The 19,056-nt window shown below is 41.5% G+C and overlaps 1 protein-coding gene across 3 annotated transcripts in view; it reads right to left on the reverse strand.

The window, feature by feature from the left end:
* The window catches only part of ptch1 (patched 1), an 80,819-nt gene that overhangs the window by 46,396 nt on the left and 15,367 nt on the right, over positions 1-19,056 (reverse strand). For all 3 annotated transcript variants that reach the window (XM_088993838.1, XM_088993836.1, XM_088993837.1), the window contains exons 3-5: positions 2,633-2,822; positions 2,446-2,515; positions 1,279-1,370 (exon numbers count right to left, since the gene is read on the reverse strand). In XM_088993838.1, coding sequence (XP_088849964.1) covers positions 1,279-1,370; positions 2,446-2,515; positions 2,633-2,822 — 352 coding nt within the window. The remainder of the gene's footprint in view (positions 1-1,278; positions 1,371-2,445; positions 2,516-2,632; positions 2,823-19,056) is intronic.

Here is a 19,056-nt window from a genome sequence, read left to right on the forward strand (position 1 = left end):
ACATTGTATGTGCTTAACCAGGCTTGCTTTATTATTCCCAGTCTCCCAACCAGAACACGTTAAAAACTTCATCTACCACTTTGCACCAAAAAGAACGAACTGAAGCATTGCGCACGCATACAATCGATACTTAACAACGACTTAAGCTGACTCAATTTGAGCCAATGACACACTAAGACGCACACGCAAACGCAAATATGCTGCATAAAAGTATTACTGTTGCAGCAAGGCCATTAGCAACAGAAAGGCCAGACAATGATGTGAGGCCCAGGGCTGAAGAGAAGCGATGGCCAGCGATACGCATGCCAACAACCACTACAATAGAGCCTTCAGTGGGGACGAATTCAGGACACACACACACGCATGCTCACACACACACTGGTGGAGTCGGATAGTTGTGTTGAGTGTACTTGGGACAGAAAAACAAGATTCAGAGATCCACATCGCCTCGTCGCTGTTTTAGTAAACAGAATCACTGTTGCTGTATGCTGTCGCCGTGGCAACAATTCCAAGATGGCTTTTAATAATAATAATACATTTTATTTCTAAGCGCCTTTCAAAACTCTCAAGGACACTTTACAGTCACGGGATAAGAACTTTTTTTTTGTGCGGGTGAGCAACGGCAGCCATTCGCGCCAGCGTTCACTCTACCCGGAAGTAACACGGTAGCAAAGTTATGAAAGGAAGAGGAAAGGAAAGAAAGAAGTAGAAAAACAAAATACAGGAGCTGCTGGAAAGGCAGCCACTCTTGCGGTGCCATCTTGAAGTTTTGATGCAATGAGAATTATACAGACCAGACCAAAGCAAACTATACTGTTTATCTTGGTGGAAACTGTCACATTTTGGTTTGTGACCAACAGGTGGCACTGCAGGGCCCCACCTGCAGCTGCACAAGTGTTGGTTGTTTTAATCAGTGGTAGTTAAAAGGACTCCCGGCACGACCATTCAGTGTCGGGTCATTGTTTGTTTCACTCTGATAGGTTTGTTTCGTCTTGTCATGTTTTACGCATGGTTTTGTTTGCTACTTTGGACCTTTTAGTTCTGATGACTTTGTTGTTTGAGATTTTGTTCCTGCAGACTTTATTTAATACAATTCGTCAAATATACCCTGCTCCTCCTTTCTGCCTGCATTTTGGGGTCCACCACCATCACCACCTTGCAAATTGTGACAGAAACAATGATATATTTTGTGCACAACAAAGTCTCAATCGATTTGGCCAGATTCTCAACCACCTATTGATCCAGATTTGAGCGGAATGTTTTTTTAAGAATACTTACGGTAAATAGACCATCCCAGACTGGAGCTTGGCTCCTTCCCAGAAACAGTCCAAAGGTGTGATGATGAGACAGGGATGAAGCTTTTCTATGATCTGATCACACACAAGTATAGGCAGGGAATAGTGTTATAATAATAATAATAATAATAATAATAATAATAATAATAATAATAATAATAATAATAATAATAAATTTCATTTATAAGCGCCTTTCAAAACTCTCAAGGTCACTTAACTGTCACAGGATCAGTTTTTCTGTAGGTGAGCAGCGGCAGCCACACGCGCCAGCGTTCACTCAACCCGGAAGTCACTCAAATAGAATAGTGAGACAAATAGATAGAAAGCTAGCAAGCCAATAGATAGCTAATTGCTAGCCAGCTTAGATAGCTAGCTAGCCAGCCAGATAGCTATTGTACAGTGTTACAGAAAATACAAAGAGTATTGACTTAGCACAACATTTCTTACTAATGTCTACATAAACAAAAGTTAAAAGAACGAAAAAAAATAAATAACAAATAATATGACAACACAAAGACAGAGAGAGTCCTCATTTAAGGGCTTATTGGCATTTCACCTTTAACTCATTCACTGCCATTCCTGAATTTATTCGGGAATTGAAAAGTGTGACGTGGAGCACCATTCCCGAATCTTTTCTGCTTTTGGTTTTTCTTGTGGGGGTGCCGATAAAGCGCTGGAGAGACCTCTGGCAAGGTTTTTCCCTTCCACGAGGGGGCAGCATTTGCCTTTTTTCCATGTTAGCGCTTTGTTACAGATTCAGCCGCTGTGAAAGCGCGATATAAATCAATATGTATTTTATTGTATTTGGTGCAGCTTCCGCCATTTCAATCTCAGCCAACTCCAGACCCATATAAATTATGAATGAACTCTGATTTTCTGATGAAAGAAGATAGGCTAAAGTTTATAACGCTGTTTTGAATGTTTATGTAGTCCTAAAACTCAATATTCTGTGGTTCTTGCAATTTGCGTGAAAATGACAAAAACCCTGGCACTAGCGTGATCAGATCTTTGCACATCGTCTGGCAGTGAATGAGTTAATAACGTGGAAATAACATCTCTGTGACTGATCCAGTCACTAAGGTGAATTACTACCTTTATAAAGGCATCATTTGAATAATTCAAGTTTGCTCTTGAGCATTTCCCCATTTACCTGATCCATATAATGTGTTTCCGTGACTAGTTCTCCCGATTTGTAGCATAAATGTTCCAATTTCCACTGTCTGGGGAAAGAAAAAGAGAGAAATAAAATGGACTCATCACACCTAAAATAACACATCGACTTGATGTATCCAGCTGCGTGTAGTACTCTTTGATTGAGCAATAATAGTGACATTTACCGGTTATAAAGGTAAATGTGTACTCTGCTGGCTCGCAAGGCTGACTCCAGGTGCTGTCGGAGAGCGTCCACTGTTAGCACGCTAGCTCCTTCCTCACGTGGTGTCTGGATCATGAGCTGAGGGTTGAACATGGCCTCTTCGCCGATCTTTTGTCGCGTGTACTTCAGTTCCTGGTTCACACGCCCGCCCACTGTGAAAGAAAGTGAAAGAGACGTTGAATATGTGGAAAATGTACTTCAAAATGTTTGATGGTACATATTCTGGCAAATATGTTCCATTGTAACAAATATGGCCATGATTAGATTTGGTATCAGTTGTAAAAGAAGTACTCAAAGAAAAAGAAAAAAACAAACAATGTGCTTGTTTGTGGGGAATTGGCCTTTCAAGTGTCACTTTTGTTTTGTTTTTACGACTTTGTTATTATTTCAAAAGGCTATTTTGCCTCAGGGTCAACAGGTTGCCACAGTGACAACTGTCGTGTTAGTATTTCAACTGATATCCTTTATACGGCTTGAAACAGAATACAATAACATGGCTTCAAAATGTCCTACTGTAACCTAACTAACCACATGTACGGCAAGTTTCCACTCATTCTGAAAACCAGACAGAAAAAGAGGCACAGTTAGCTTCCAATTAAAAATATAAAAGGGCGTGTATTATATCTCTTTTGATTAGACCCAACAATGCGGCGCATGTAAACCCTTGGCCTTCAGTAGTGCTACGTCTGAATCACTCCACAGCTGCGAGTGTGGTGTGATTTACTACACGTCCACTAGGAGATGCCATTGGCCAGAAAATAACTAGTGACATAAAGTAATCTAAGAAATACTGTCATTAAACTATTCGAATTTTTACAATGAACGTGTGTATTCAGGTTAACCTCATAAAATTGCAACATTATTCACAATTTTTGCTAGCTTAGGAGCTGTTCAACCTTCCGTAATTATGCCCATCTATTCTTGAAAAGTCAATCTTGTAAATGGCTCTAACAACGAAGCAACGAAATCCATTTTTTCTCCTCCTTCAGCCGTCGTGGGTTGACAAAACCGCAATGAAATCACCACAAAAATATATTTGCTTATGCAGCTCGATACAGATACAGTGTGCTAGCTCTGGCCAGTATGCCGTTATCACCAGCGGCTAGTGATACTATGCGACTAATCATGCGACTAGCCAATCACAGTTTGCAAAAACTCTGATGTTGCCAGCGCCTGCGAGTAGGCCTTGGGTTGCCAACTAAAACTCTGATTGGCTAAAGCAACAGTTTCATTGACACTTATTTTATGCTCCAGGGGCTGCAGAACTGATTATTAAGGCATCCATGTCAATTTCTGACCCTGGTAACAAATGATGGCTGAAATGTGATTGGTTAAATGCTTAAATATGGAAACACACTGATTTCATGGACAAAATATAATTCACATTAGTCAGTGTTTCAAATATTTGTAGGGCAGCAGAGAAGGCCTTGCAGGCTCTGACGGTCCACCACTGCAACAATGTAACCAGTAAGCGGGTAGTGCAAAAGTCGCATGCTGTAACATCTGCTTGAGCGCGGAAAAGATCCTTTGTAGTCGCGCGGGAAAAGCCGCAGTCATGTATGCCTGACCTCATCCTTATCACGTTTGTATCTTGAACAACAAACAGCACTTTGCTTGCAGGCAGCCAACGAGGAAATTCCACATTTGACGCTTCCACTTGAACACATGGCGCCAAATGACGTAGAGTGAATGTGTGTGATGAAGAAGATGGTTCTCTTCCAGCTTCATCTCCCGGTTCATCTGTTCTCAACTCACCCCCCCCGGCTACAAAAGCGGTCTTTCAGCTCCTTCCGCTGACCGCCTCCTCTCAGGCACGATCAAGTTGCCCTGGCCAAGCCTCTCGGATAAACACACATTGATAGAAGACCGCATGCGACTGAACTCGTGCACACATGTCCACGGAGGAATGCCACACCACATGGAAAGAGCTACGCTAGCTCGCCCCACTTTATGAAAGATGAAACACCGTGATCATGTGTTAATCGTTGAAAAATCCTGGGAAATTTTTATCACAGCTGAAAAAAAATACTATTTGAGAGGCATTCAAATCAAATTCAAACCATGACTATATTGTATAGCTTCATCGATAAACTCTTACATATGCCTGAATTTTTATATCGATTCCCATGCATGATTAACTAATTCACATGTGCTAAAATGTATCCACTCCAGTGCCAGGGTTTTTGTCATTGTCACTCGAATTTCAAGACCAACAGAATCTTGAGTTTTAGAACTACATAAACATTCAATGCAGCATAACAAACCTTAAACTCGCTTCTTTCATCAGACAAAAAAAAGAGTTAATTCCTAAGTTATATGGGTCTGGAGTTATCTGAGCTTGAAATGGGGGTGGCTGTAATAAAGGCAAATGCTGCCCCTTGTGGGAGGGAAAAATATTGCCAGAGGTGTGACCCCCCCCCACCACCCCCGCAAGAAAAAACAAAACCCGAACAAATTCGCCAATGGCGCTCCACATCATGCTTTTTAATTACAGAATAAATTCCAGATTGGCAATAAATGAGTTAAACATTAAATAATTATAATTACTGATTCATTTTCTGATTTGGGGATATTTTAGCTAGTTCCTATTGTTTGGCATCAATATTCTGTAAAACTCTTTGAAACATTTCTGGGTAAAGGTCAGTTAGTTAAATTGGGCTGCCTAGCTTGTAAATTAGCTACGTCGCTAGCTACATTGTATGTAAATTGTGTGAATGTTATCATGTTCGTTTTTGTTAACAAAATTAACTAAAAATGACAAAACCACTGTCTTTTTGTTGCTTTTTCTCCGGCAGATGCCATTACATGTCAATGATTAAAACGATAACTGTTGATTCTCGATTCCAGGAAACACCCGTATCATGCGCTTGCGCAATTCATCTTAAAAGACAACCGACACCTTCGGACAATTTGTGTCCATAATTTGTAAAATCACTTCAAATGACTTCTACTGAGCGCATTTTACAAAGATTCCACCGCATATAGCTATATTTTACGTTTTAAGACGTTGCACTGATGATTCAGGAAGTCTTTTTTCGAGTTGATGACGATGCCTGATGTGACGTCACGTCAGGAACGCCCCTGACCGAGAAAGCGACACACAATGCATTTTGGGTACTTTGTTTGGTGTGAAAACATCATGTTGATCCGTGTTGATGCCGAAATTAGAAGGAAAAACACATAAAATAATGCGATGGTGAATCGTTGTGTACCGCACCAACACGACCAATTGTGGTAACACCATAAAAGTGGACATAAATTCTCAGCAGACAAATCAGCCCATGTCCAACGGAGCTTCGTGAGCCATCTTGTGCATTTTCTGGGAGCTACATTGCCGTCCAGACGGCTCAAATTGATACGGAAAGACTTCTTTAATCGATTGCAAACATTTATGCTTTCCTCTTCAGAACTACAGTAAAGTCTTGTTATATCGATATCGGTTATATCGATAGTACCGCTTATTACAATACTATTTCTATGAACGCAAGAAGAAAATTACATGCGCGCAGGGTCGGATATATCGATAGTCCCGGTTATATCGATATTTTTTCAGACTCCCGAGAATATCGATATAACGAGACTTTACTGTATTTGAATCATCTTCATAACTGGATGAGTAACAAGAAAGCATCTTCTCCGAATCTGAACTCTCTGAAGTTATTGTTTTGTGTCTCGAGTATCCTGGCGTGACGTCACGAACAAGGGGGCGCGACCTTCTGAAACTCGCAGGTCATTTTGAAATAGTTTTGGGACACGTTAAGTCATTTTATTGGTGTTTTGCATTTGACTAAAAATATCAGCCTGCGTGTTTTGGGTATTTTAGATGCTATAAAACCAAAAAATGGTGTCGGTTGACCTTTAAGGAAGCTAACAGCTGGCACTGTGCCAATCACCTGTTCTAAATTTAGATATGATCCTTAGAGTTCTCATGTTTTGAATGAATGTTGGGTATTTACTATTTTGATGATTTTTGACTCAGTTTTTTAAATTGGAAACCATCATTTTCATGAATAAACTGGAATGGGATAATGAAAACCGCACTCATGGCAAAACCAGAGTAGTTGGCAGGTATGAAAGCATATTTAATCTGCAGCTAATAATTAGACATCCAGAGGAAGGGAGTCAGTTTAAACCCACTGCCAAGGTAGAATGATACCAACCAACCACATCTGTGCAGATTTGCAAACTGGAAACTGTTTGCGTGAAATTTCTGGACCATTTCATGCCGTCTTAACTGAATTTAACAACACGGTTTGGTTGGTGTAAGCGGGCATAGGTTGAATATTTGCAGGCCGTTGTAATGGTATTAAAGTTAAACATAAGCATGCTTGTTCTGCTGGGGCTCGGACCACCCAGAGAAGAGTCAGGGGGAGTCATGTCTCGGGGCATTAGGAAAACATAGTTGATTTCTTTTTATTTGGCAAACCACGAGCAGCAATCCCTTCTGATCACATGTTTGTAATCGTTCTCATTAATAGCAGGCCACGTCAAAGCAGAGAGACATGCGTTGACGTTACGCCGTTTATTCCTTCCACCCCCACAATGAGAGAGCACGGATGGAAGTGATTTGGAGACAGTGCACTAAGCAGGCCAGCCTGTCTGATACACTCAACACTCGAGTTAAAGTTGACCCCCCAGGCTCCGTTCAAGTCCATTGCAAAGAGCGAATTGGGCAAATGTAAGAAGAGGTGAATCCTATGTCGTCGTATCGTAGGACACGATGCGCTGGTTGCCACCCAAATTTGGCAGCGCAACAGAGAGGGACAACTTAAAGGAATGTAGTCGCTGGACAGGAAACGGCACATTAAGGCCTCGGGCTCGGAGAATTCCTCACTTCACGAGGTTACAGCGCTTTTGGGGTCAACACTTACATAGCCTGGGGGTGAAATTAACATCCCAGCTGGACCAGGAAAATGTGTGCGCACACAGCTGTGTTTCTTCAATGACACATATTCTCATCTTTCTTCTCAGAAAAATGTTTGACCGCAGTGTGTGGCGTTATCGGAAAGGTGTCCCTGATTTTCAACTACTTCCTGTGTCATCCCCTTTCCTCACTTTCTGCTTTTGTGGGGGCGGGGTGATGCAGTTCTGAGACTTACTTATTGCACACATTGTCATTGGTTTGCAAATGGCGCAAAATAATTTTACGTGGTTTTTATTGAAGCGACAAAACTTTTGTAGACATCAAAAGTAGAGCCCAAAAGATCCAGCCCGACCCGACCCTGACCAATTAACTTGATTTGCAGGCCCAAGCGCAAAGCAAACCAGAAATGTCATGTCATTTGTGAGGATTTGGGAGGATTTATAATAACAAATGAAAGCCTTTGTAACGAAATCGAAGTTAAACAAGACTGTATAAAAATCTTTTATATTTATGTGGACGTTACATTAACTAACTCTTTTCTATCATTGGCAGAGTTTTTTAAGAGTTGACAGAATATTTAAAGGACAACCGACGTCTCCGGACACGTTGTGTCCATAATTTGTAAAATGGCTTCAAATGACTTCTACTGGGCGTATTTTAGTAAGATTCCACCACATAGAGTTATATTTTACGTTTTAAGACTTGCGCTGAACATTCAGGAAGTCTTGTTTTTGAGTTGGTGACGAGTCCTCACGTGACATCAGAAAAGGACCGCCTCCTGACCGTAAAAAAGACGCATTGTAGCGTCTTTCCATCACGTCAATGTATTTTGCTGTACTGTTTTTTGGAAACCCTTGTGTTACATCCATAATCCAAGCTCCATGGAAGGAATGTATCAGCCTGTGGAAACGGGCTGATTCATTCCTCACAGCTCGGTGGCCATTTTCTTGCCTCTTTTTGCGTGAGACATGCCCCCCGCCCGTTTGCCTCAAAATGACACGGAATAAATTATTCAATCGATTGCAAACATGTATGCTTTCCTCTTCAGAACTATTTGAATCATATTCATAAATGGATGTGTAACAAGAAAGCATATTATCGGAATCTGAAGCCATTGTTTTTATTCTCCTGCAATGGCGTGACGTCACGAACTGGGGGCGGGACTTTCTGAAAATGCCCAATTCGCAGCTCAATTTTTTTGCAGATTTTGGACACTTTAAGTCATTTTTATTGGTGTTTTGCATTTGACTAAAAATATCAGCCTGCGTGTTTTGGGTATTTTAGATGCTATAAAACTTTTTTCTGATGTCAGTTAAAAAACTTCTACTGAGCGTATTTTACAAAGATTCCACCGCATATAGCTATAGTTTACATTTTAAAACTCGCGCTGAATATTCACGAGGTCTTGTTTTCAAGTTGTCACCGATGCCAGAAGTGACATCACGGAGGGAACACCTCTGACAGAGAAAGCAATACACAGTGCATTTTGGGTACTTTGTTTCGTCTGAAAACACCGTGTTGGTCGCAAAATTAGAAGGAAAACTACATAAATAACACGATGGTGAATCGTTTGTGACGAGCCCTTTAGGCTTGTCCTTCATTTTGACGGGTTGTGCCATAAACCACAGCAGCAACAGTACATCCTTAAAGGACAAAAGACACCTCCGGACAAGTTGCGCCCATAATTTGTAAAATCACTTCAAATGACTTCTACTGAGCGTATTTATTAGATTCCACCGCATATAGCTATAGTTTACATTTTTAAACTCGCGCTGAATATTCACGAGGTCTTGTTTTCAAGTTGTCACCGATGCCAGAAGTGACGTCACGGAGGGAACACCCCTGACAGAGAAGGCAATACACAGTGCATTTTGGGTACTTTGTTTCGTCTGAAAACAAAAATGTGGGAAAATTAGAAGGAAAACTACATAAATAACGCGATGGTGAATCGTTGTGTGGCAGCCAATTGCGGTAACACGCATAAAGAAGGCGTAAGTTTACACAAATTCCCGGCGGACAAACCAGCCCTTTCCAACGGACCAGAGCCGAAGAACAATGAGGAGCTAACTGGAGGCAGTGATGGCTAACTCCTCTCGGGGCTGATCATCCAGCTCGTAAATGATTTTGATGAACGTATGTCAGTAAAATGGAGCTCTTCCAAGCCAAAGATGATTTCACTCTTCAGAACGGGTACCGAGCTCTTTGTTGTAGCTGAAATGACGCTTCGATGACAGTCAAACGTGGTACATATTGTAATGCCCCTCAGCGTAACATGCACAACACAAGCACCAGACGTTAGTATTATTCCGACAATCAGTCTTTTCTTTGAATCGAACACGAATGCTTTTCTTGACCCCGTGATTAAATTGTAAATACAGTGGGACCTTGGCTTACGAACTAAATTGGTTCCCAGACAGTGTGTAAGGCGAAAAGTGTGTATCCCAAAAAATAATTTCCCATAGGAAACCATTAAAATGAGAATAATCCGTTCCCAGGTCCCCATAAAACATCATTTTCTTCTTTCTAATTTTCTAAGCCTTAAAGATACACTAAATATGCCTTATTTTATGTATAATAAATGCGCTATAGTATTATGATTAAAGAAATAAACTGTACTGTACAATATAGTCATTTTATTGAGCTTAGTGATGGTCATTAATGGCTTGATGGAGTGGAGTGTCCGGTTTCCTCAGCATTAAACACTTAATGAGGAACATAGCCTTCTTCTTTCACCATCTTGAGGAATAATCTCTTGTAGGTGCTTTCTTTGTGATAATTGTATCTAGTTCTTCATCAATTGTGATCTGTTTAGCTGTGCTGATAGCTTTTTGCATCAAGTGCACAGATGACTTGTGCGGGTTATATGTGGAGCCTGATTGATGGGATATTTTAACCTTCCAGTCTACACTCTGCTTTTGGATTATCAAAGTTCAAACGAGTATAAATTTCACTGTTTTCTATCCATTTTCTACTTCTTCTAGTTTGAAAGTGGTGAATTGCTCTGATTCTCCTACATTGTTTACAGACATGTGAGTCAATGCACTGAAAATGATGATGTCACTCCCTCACACAGTCATGCAAATTTGATTACAGAATGACTCACCACGTGCAAGGTGTTACCAGTTTCACTTTCTTTTTCTACATCTTACAGTTATTAAATTGATGATATTAGTGAGTACTAAAATCAAGTATCCTCGATGTGTAAGAAAATAAAACAATGTGTTCGTATAGCGAATTGCCTTAACAGAGATGTCTCACATCTCCTGTCCCACATAAATCTGCTTCAATTCCAAGCTGTGTTAGACGTACTGATGACATTATTCGATGGTCCAAAAAGCAGTCGTGGATAAATATTTGTTTTGTATGAATAAAACAAAAATTCCTACAGACAAATTCTAACATCTTTTCGGCTTCCAACTTTTACTTTCTAAATGTGGGACGACCTAAATATGATGAGACAGTTCAGTAGGTAGATACTCCAAAAGTATTAGATGACCAAGAAGAAGGCTTGTGTGAGTGTTAGTATTCAGCGTGTTGCATAACATTAACCCCTGCTCCCCTCTTTTCTGGATAATGGAAGGAGAGAAAGTGGGCTTCTAAGGAACTGACACTAACCCCCACCCCCTCCCCTTATTCTCTCCCTCCTTGCTTCCTTTCAATTCTCAACTCCCCCTTTTTTTCCTCCTCCATTTTACACTATCCCCCCCTCTCTTTTTTTCTGCTCTATTCAAAGCCAGCTTGTGATTGGCTAGATCATGATGGCAATCAGCCCGACCCCTCTGTCAAAGCCAGAGCCCCCTTTCTTTTCTTTTTTTTCTCCTGCTCCACCTTCCCAACCACTTCTGCAGCTTTCATGACGACAAAGCCCCCCACGCCCTCGTATGCACATGTTGCATGCTTGCCAACGGAAGCCTGGAAAACATGCGCACTCTAAATAATAAAATGCACACATGGGCAACCTACTAGCAAAATAAGCTTTGCCTTAAATAACTCATATATATATATATATATATATATATATATATATATATATATATATATATATATATATATATATACTCAATAAATCCTCAATAAAAAACATAACTTCAAGGTAGGAAATGAACAAGACGTGAGCGCTTTGTGTTACGTGTATTCTAGCGCTTATACAGTATGTCGGTGAGCCTATGTTTTATGTGTGTGTGTGTGTGTGTGTGTGTGTGTGTGTGTGTGTGTGTGTGTGTGTGTGTGTGTGTGTGTGTGTGTGTGTGTGTGTGTGTGTGTGTGTGTGTGTGTGTGTATGTGTGAAGAGAAAGGATTAGCTGGATTAGTGCCCGTATCAATCAAGACCCCCTGTGGTGGGGGAGGAAGCCCCCTACCACCACTGAAACCAGGTCATCACTCCACCACCAAGGACTTGGTGACCTCCCATGCCTTGGGACCCCCAAAAGTCACGATGGAAAAATGACTTGCCATGTGCAGGACATGTGAACGAGAATGCGCACACAAGCCTCGCAGGATCAATAACTAGCCATGTGAGAACAGGTTTTGACATTAAACTCCATTTCATTCACAAACCACAAATGCAAATGATGAAGGTATCACTGTGCGTTATGTAAGTTTTATTTTATGCAAGTTGCCATATTGAGACTAAAATGGACCTTCAAGCATTTCATTCTATCCATATGTGAGCAGGCCAGTGTTAGCTATCGCCCCCCCCCCTAAAAAAATATCAGCAGACTGAAGTCCAAGTGTAACAGTAAATCAAATTCCTTCACTGACAACAACGAGAACAAAGAGATAAATAATCTTGGAGTTTCTTTGTGAAGCCAGGTATGGCTTACCAGAGGAAATCGTCAATATGTCTGCTGTCCATTTGCCTCCTTCCTGCTTTTAAAAGCGCTCAGCTGCTACCACCAATCAGCCCATTGCGCTTCCTCCTCGACGACCTTCGACCATTTGCTGTCCCTTCTTAGTTTTACGAGACACATTAGTTCCACCTGAAACCCTATTTTTCATTTTGGCATAGGTCAACCGCATATATTCCTCCATTTCAACATTAATGTGTCCCAATACGTTTTATCCCCACACAAATAAATGAGGACAACCGCTGAAGACCTTGTTCAAGATACTTTCTTTAACTCATTCACTGCCATTCACGAATTCATTCGGAAATTGAAAATATGACATAGAGTCTCATTTCTGAATTAGTTTGGATTGTGTGTGCTTGGGTGCCAATAAAGCGCTGGCCAGACCTCTGGCAATGTTTTCCCTTCCACAGGGGGGCAGTTTTCCATTTTAGCGTTTTGTTACAGCTTTAGCTGTTGTTAAAGCACTATATAAACCAATATGTATGCATTGTATTGTATTTTGGACAGTCACCCTCATTTCAAGCTCATATAACTCCAGACCCATATAATTCAGGAAGTAATTATTTTTTTTCTGATGAAAGGAGATAGTTTAAGGTTTCCTATGCTGCATTGAATGTTTATGTAGTCCTAAAACTTAATATTTTGTGGGTCCTCGAATTCGAGTGACAATGACAAAAAACATGACACAAAAATTATATTTGTACACGTCTGGCAGTGAATGAGTTAAGGATGGAGTTAAGGAAGGAGTTAAGGATGACATAAAAACACTTGTGGCCTATGAAATGATTGTTTGGAACTCATTGTGGGGAGAAAATCCTCCGTTTGGGTTTCAGCTATCGAATTAGGGCTTCAACTAACACATTTTAGAATGTGATTGCGGCTTGCTGCTAGCAACTAGCCGCTAACATTGGCAACATTGCGCACGTTGCCAGCGTTAGCAGCTATTATTGTCAGCATAATTAAAGGGTGACACACATACCCAAATCAACTTAGTTTTGCTGATAAAATATAGAAACTGGTGTCGACTCACACTTTTGAAGTGCCCTGGTCAATATTTTTGACATTTAAGTACATGTTTGTTGAGATCTTGAATGTATTTATTTATTTTTTAAATCACAGGCACCATTTCCCGAATTTGGAGCTTGTGCCACGTGGACTGATGTTTGGGCAATCTTTATTTATTTATGTACATTTGGAATAGGTTTCTGGCATAAAAAAAACTGTAGTTGAAGCTTTGAATGTGAGCTCAGCCATGCAGGTGTTCATCCAGCCACAAATATATGATGAAAGGCCTCACTGAGAGACGAGACCCCATCTGACCCAGGGTGAAGCCCTCCCATTCCTGTTCTGAGTCCCCTGCTCTCTCCATTTTCAGAAAGGAGGGGGAAAACACCACACAAAGGAATGATGCAGCTATAAAAGCTTTGTTTCGAGGAAAAAAATGAGAATAAAAATGAGAAAAGATGTTGAGAAGTGAAAAGGGAAGTGTAGTGAAATGTATGTGTGTACCTCTCTGAGATTCAAACCCCCATCACTGATTTCCAACAGTCGCCATTAACATATGTATGGGTTCCCTTGCCCTTGATTATGCTAATAACCTGTCCAGCCCCAGCACCCCCTAAAATGGGTGTACATGGTAGTCGGAATGAGGTGTACATTCACACACTCCCTCAATGGGCAGATTCTTCCACGTTGCTGCCTTCATTCAGGTCAGCCGTCACACCCGCTTCACCCCTGCCCCACTATAAAAAAGTATTCAAGTTCAATGGTTTCACCCGGTACTGGATGGAGAATTGGACAATGTAGCGGTTGGCATACTTTTAAAAATAACTATGCCATATCTGAGCATGTTGTCGCTCCAGCGTAGTTGGGAAAATTCATATCAGCCTCTATCAAATTCAACCCAGCTGAGCGCCTCCCTCCTATTTCATGATTGGCTAACGTCCACCTCGGTCAAAGCAGTCAATCTGCAGCAGCCATCTTTCCGTCATTTCCTGGAAAGATAGCCCCCATGATTCCAGGTGTCCCCAAGTGGCACATTCCTAAAGAGTTGCGCACGCACACACAAACATTGTTTTCATTTACCCCACCAAAATGGTGGGGTAAATCGGCCGGTAAATTGAAAACTTTGCCATTTGGCTCATCTCCTTCACCACGACAGATCGGTACAAAGTTCGCATCCCAGCAGACGTCGCACCGATCCGCCTGTGAATCTCTCGCTCCTTCCTATGCTCCTTCGTGAATAAGACTCCCAGATAGTCCTCCAATTGGGGCAAGATCTCCTCCCTGATTCTTCAAAGAATCTAACATGGCACATTTAAAGGACAACCGACACCATTGTTTTGTTTTTTTGTTCTAATTGACATCAGAAAAACGTGTTATAGCATCTAAGATACCCAAAACACACAGGCTGATAGTTTTAGTCAAATGCAAAACACCAATAAAAATGAGTTGAAGTGTCCCAAAACTACTTCAAAATGACGATGGAGAGTTTTAGAAGGTCCCGCCCCCTTGTTCGTGACATCACGCCAGGATGACTTGCCTTGCTCTAGAATCAAAACAATGGCTTCAGAGTCGGAGAAGATGCTTTCTTGTTACTCATCCAGTTATGAATATGATTCAAATAGTTCTGAAGAGGAAAGCATAAATGTTTGCAATCGAGTAAAGAAGTCCTTCCGGATCAATTCGAGCCGTCAGGACCCCAATGTAGCGTCTCAGAAAATGCACAAGATGGCGCCCAAGCTCTGTTGGAAATGGTCTGATTTGTTTGCGGGAATTTGTGTCAACTAGTTTCAAATAGTAGTCTTGGTGCAACACACAACGATTCAACATCGCGTTATTTATGTGTTTTTCTTCTAATTTCAACATGGATCAACACTAAGTTTTCAGACCAAACAAAGTACCCAAAATGCATTGTGTGTCACTTTCTCGGTCAGGGGCGGTCAGGGGCGTTCCTGACGTGACGTCACCAATTCAAAAACAAGCCTTCCTGAATATTCAGCGCGAGTCTTAAAACATAAAATATAGATATATGCGGTGGAATCTTGTAAAATACGCTGAGTAGAAGTCATTTGAAGTGATTTTACAAATTATGGACACAACTTGTCCGTAGGCATCGGTTGTCCTTTAAACATTTAACTAAAGGACTGTGTTAACTTGGACATTCATCCCACCAAATGTCCCCATTGTGCGACTATTAAAGGCTTTCTGATTCTGATTCACTCCATTAAACACCATATTTGAATAATAATTCGTTTTCCTCAACAGCACTGAAGTCAATGTAATCGCTGCCTCTGTTTGAACACTATGAACACAAAAACAACTTGTGCGACACACACACACACACACACACACACACACACACACACACACACACACACACACACACACACACACACACACTGACACCGTCTGGCTCTGCGACTTTCGGCAAGAGCGGAAATGTTTTCTATCTCTAAATCTTTGACTCGGCGTCACATGCGCATGTGTGGTATTGGTGTAACTGCCAGATTCTATGATGCCTTGCAGCGGGAATTGCCAGTGGAGGGTTCGACCGTGTGCATGCCGGAGAGGTGGCTGGAGGGCTTCCAAACAACTTTATAGTATGCTTGCATTGACAAACACTGACACTACTATGCTCCAGCTACTAACACATTCTCCCTCTGCTGTTGGGTGCTTCCTCCACCCCTTTGGCAACCAGTGTTGGGAGGGAGAGAGAGGTGAGGAGGAAGAGGGAGGGAGGGATGGAAGGAGAGAGAGAAAGAGAGAGAGAGGGAGGGAGGCCAGACCACCCTGCTCTCATGGCAGGCCTGAGTGTTTACATTGCCGTGGCTCACTCTGTAATACATCTGGCATTCTGAGGCCACTCTCTCCAGCCAGGGATGGGAGGTGGGGGTGGTGGGGGTTGGTGCAGGAGAGACCTTTTTGGCAAAGAGAAGGAGAGAGAGCGGGAGGGAAGGAGGGAACCAGGGTAATTCTCTCCACAGTCTCCTGTGCTCGGTCATTCGCAGGCCTCTCTGCTTTTTGAATATGAGCGCTTGAAAGAATGCAAAAATGTAAACAGAGCAGCTTGGAGGCATCTCTCGGGGTGTCATTTGTGAATGAGAGTGAGAACATCGTATACGCGCCCCCCACCACTCACATATACAGAGTACTAAAATCAAGTATCCTCGATGTGTAAGAAAATAAAACAATGTGTTCGTATAGCGAATTGCCTTAACAGAGATGTCTCACATCTCCTGTCCCACATATATCTGCTTCAATTCCAAGCTGTGTTAGACGTACTGATGACATTATTCGATGGTCCAAAAAGCGGTCGTGGATAAATATATTTTTTGTATGAATAAAACAAAAATTCCTACAGACAAATTCTAACATCTTTTCGGCTTCCAACTTTTACTTTCTAAATGTGGGACGACCTAAATATGATGAGACAGTTCAGTAGGTAGATGCTAAGTATTAGATGACCAAGAAGAAGGCTTGTGTGAGTGTTAGTATTCAGCGTGTTGCATAACATTAACCCCTGCTCCCCTCTTTTCTGGATAATGGAAGGAGAGAAAGTGGGCTTCTAAGGAACTGACACTAACCCCCACCCCCTCCCCTTATTCTCTCCCTCCTTGCTTCCTTTCAATTCTCAACTCCCCCTTTTTTTCCTCCTCCATTTTACACTATCCCCCCCTCTCTTTTTTCTGCTCTATTCAAAGCCAGCTTGTGATTGGCTAGATCATGATGGCAATCAGCCCGACCCCTCTGTCAAAGCCAGAGCCCCCTTTCTTTTCTTTTTTTTCTCCTGCTCCACCTTCGCAACCACTTCTGCAGCTTTCATGACGACAAAGCCCCCCACGCCCTCGTATGCACATGTTGCATGCTTGCCAACGGAAGCCTGGAAAACATGCGCAGTCTAAATAATAAAATGCACACATGGGCAACCTACTAGCAAAATAAGCTTTGCCTTAAATAACTCATATATATATATATATATATATATATATATATATATATATATATATATATATATATATATATATACTCAATAAATCCTCAATAAAAAACATAACTTCAAGGTAGGAAATGAACAAGACGTGAGCGCTTTGTGTTACGTGTATTCTAGCGCTTATACAGTATGTCGGTGAGCCTATGTTTTATGTGTGTGTGTGTGTGTGTGTGTGTGTGTGTGTGTGTGTGTGTGTGTGTGTGTGTGTGTGTGTGTGTGTGTGTGTGTGTGTGTGTGTGTGTGTGTGTGTGTGTGTATGTGTGAAGAGAAAGGATTAGCTGGATTAGTGCCCGTATCAATCAAGACCCCCTGTGGTGGGGGAGGAAGCCCCCTACCACCACTGAAACCAGGTCATCACTCCACCACCAAGGACTTGGTGACCTCCCATGCCTTGGGACCCCCAAAAGTCACGATGGAAAAATGACTTGCCATGTGCAGGACATGTGAACGAGAATGCGCACACAAGCCTCGCAGGATCAATAACTAGCCATGTGAGAACAGGTTTTGACATTAAACTCCATTTCATTCACAAACCACAAATGCAAATGATGAAGGTATCACTGTGCGTTATGTAAGTTTTATTTTATGCAAGTTGCCATATTGAGACTAAAATGGACCTTCAAGCATTTCATTCTATCCATATGTGAGCAGGCCAGTGTTAGCTATCGCCCCCCCCCCCCCCTAAAAAAATATCAGCAGACTGAAGTCCAAGTGTAACAGTAAATCAAATTCCTTCACTGACAACAACGAGAACAAAGAGATAAATAATCTTGGAGTTTCTTTGTGAAGCCAGGTATGGCTTACCAGAGGAAATCGTCAATATGTCTGCTGTCCATTTGCCTCCTTCCTGCTTTTAAAAGCGCTCAGCTGCTACCACCAATCAGCCCATTGCGCTTCCTCCTCGACGACCTTCGACCATTTGCTGTCCCTTCTTAGTTTTACGAGACACATTAGTTCCACCTGAAACCCTATTTTTCATTTTGGCATAGGTCAACCGCATATATTCCTCCATTTCAACATTAATGTGTCCCAATACGTTTTATCCCCACACAAATAAATGAGGACAACCGCTGAAGACCTTGTTCAAGATACTTTCTTTAACTCATTCACTGCCATTCACGAATTCATTCGGAAATTGAAAATATGACATAGAGTCTCATTTCTGAATTAGTTTGGATTGTGTGTGCTTGGGTGCTAATAAAGCGCTGGCCAGACCTCTGGCAATGTTTTCCCTTCCACAGGGGGGCAGTTTTCCATTTTAGCGTTTTGTTACAGCTTTAGCTGTTGTTAAAGCACTATATAAACCAATATGTATGCATTGTATTGTATTTTGGACAGTCACCCTCATTTCAAGCTCATATAACTCCAGACCCATATAATTCAGGAAGTAATTATTTTTTTTCTGATGAAAGGAGATAGTTTAAGGTTTCCTACGCTGCATTGAATGTTTATGTAGTCCTAAAACTTAATATTTTGTGGGTCCTCGAATTCGAGTGACAATGACAAAAAACATGACACAAAAATTATATTTGTACACGTCTGGCAGTGAATGAGTTAAGGATGGAGTTAAGGAAGGAGTTAAGGATGACATAAAAACACTTGTGGCCTATGAAATGATTGTTTGGAACTCATTGTGGGGAGAAAATCCTCCGTTTGGGTTTCAGCTATCGAATTAGGGC

This window comes from Hippocampus bargibanti, linkage group LG04 (genome assembly GCF_051943395.1).
Source record: "Hippocampus bargibanti isolate YZ-2025 linkage group LG04, ASM5194339v1, whole genome shotgun sequence".
NCBI lineage: Eukaryota > Metazoa > Chordata > Actinopteri > Syngnathiformes > Syngnathidae > Hippocampus > Hippocampus bargibanti.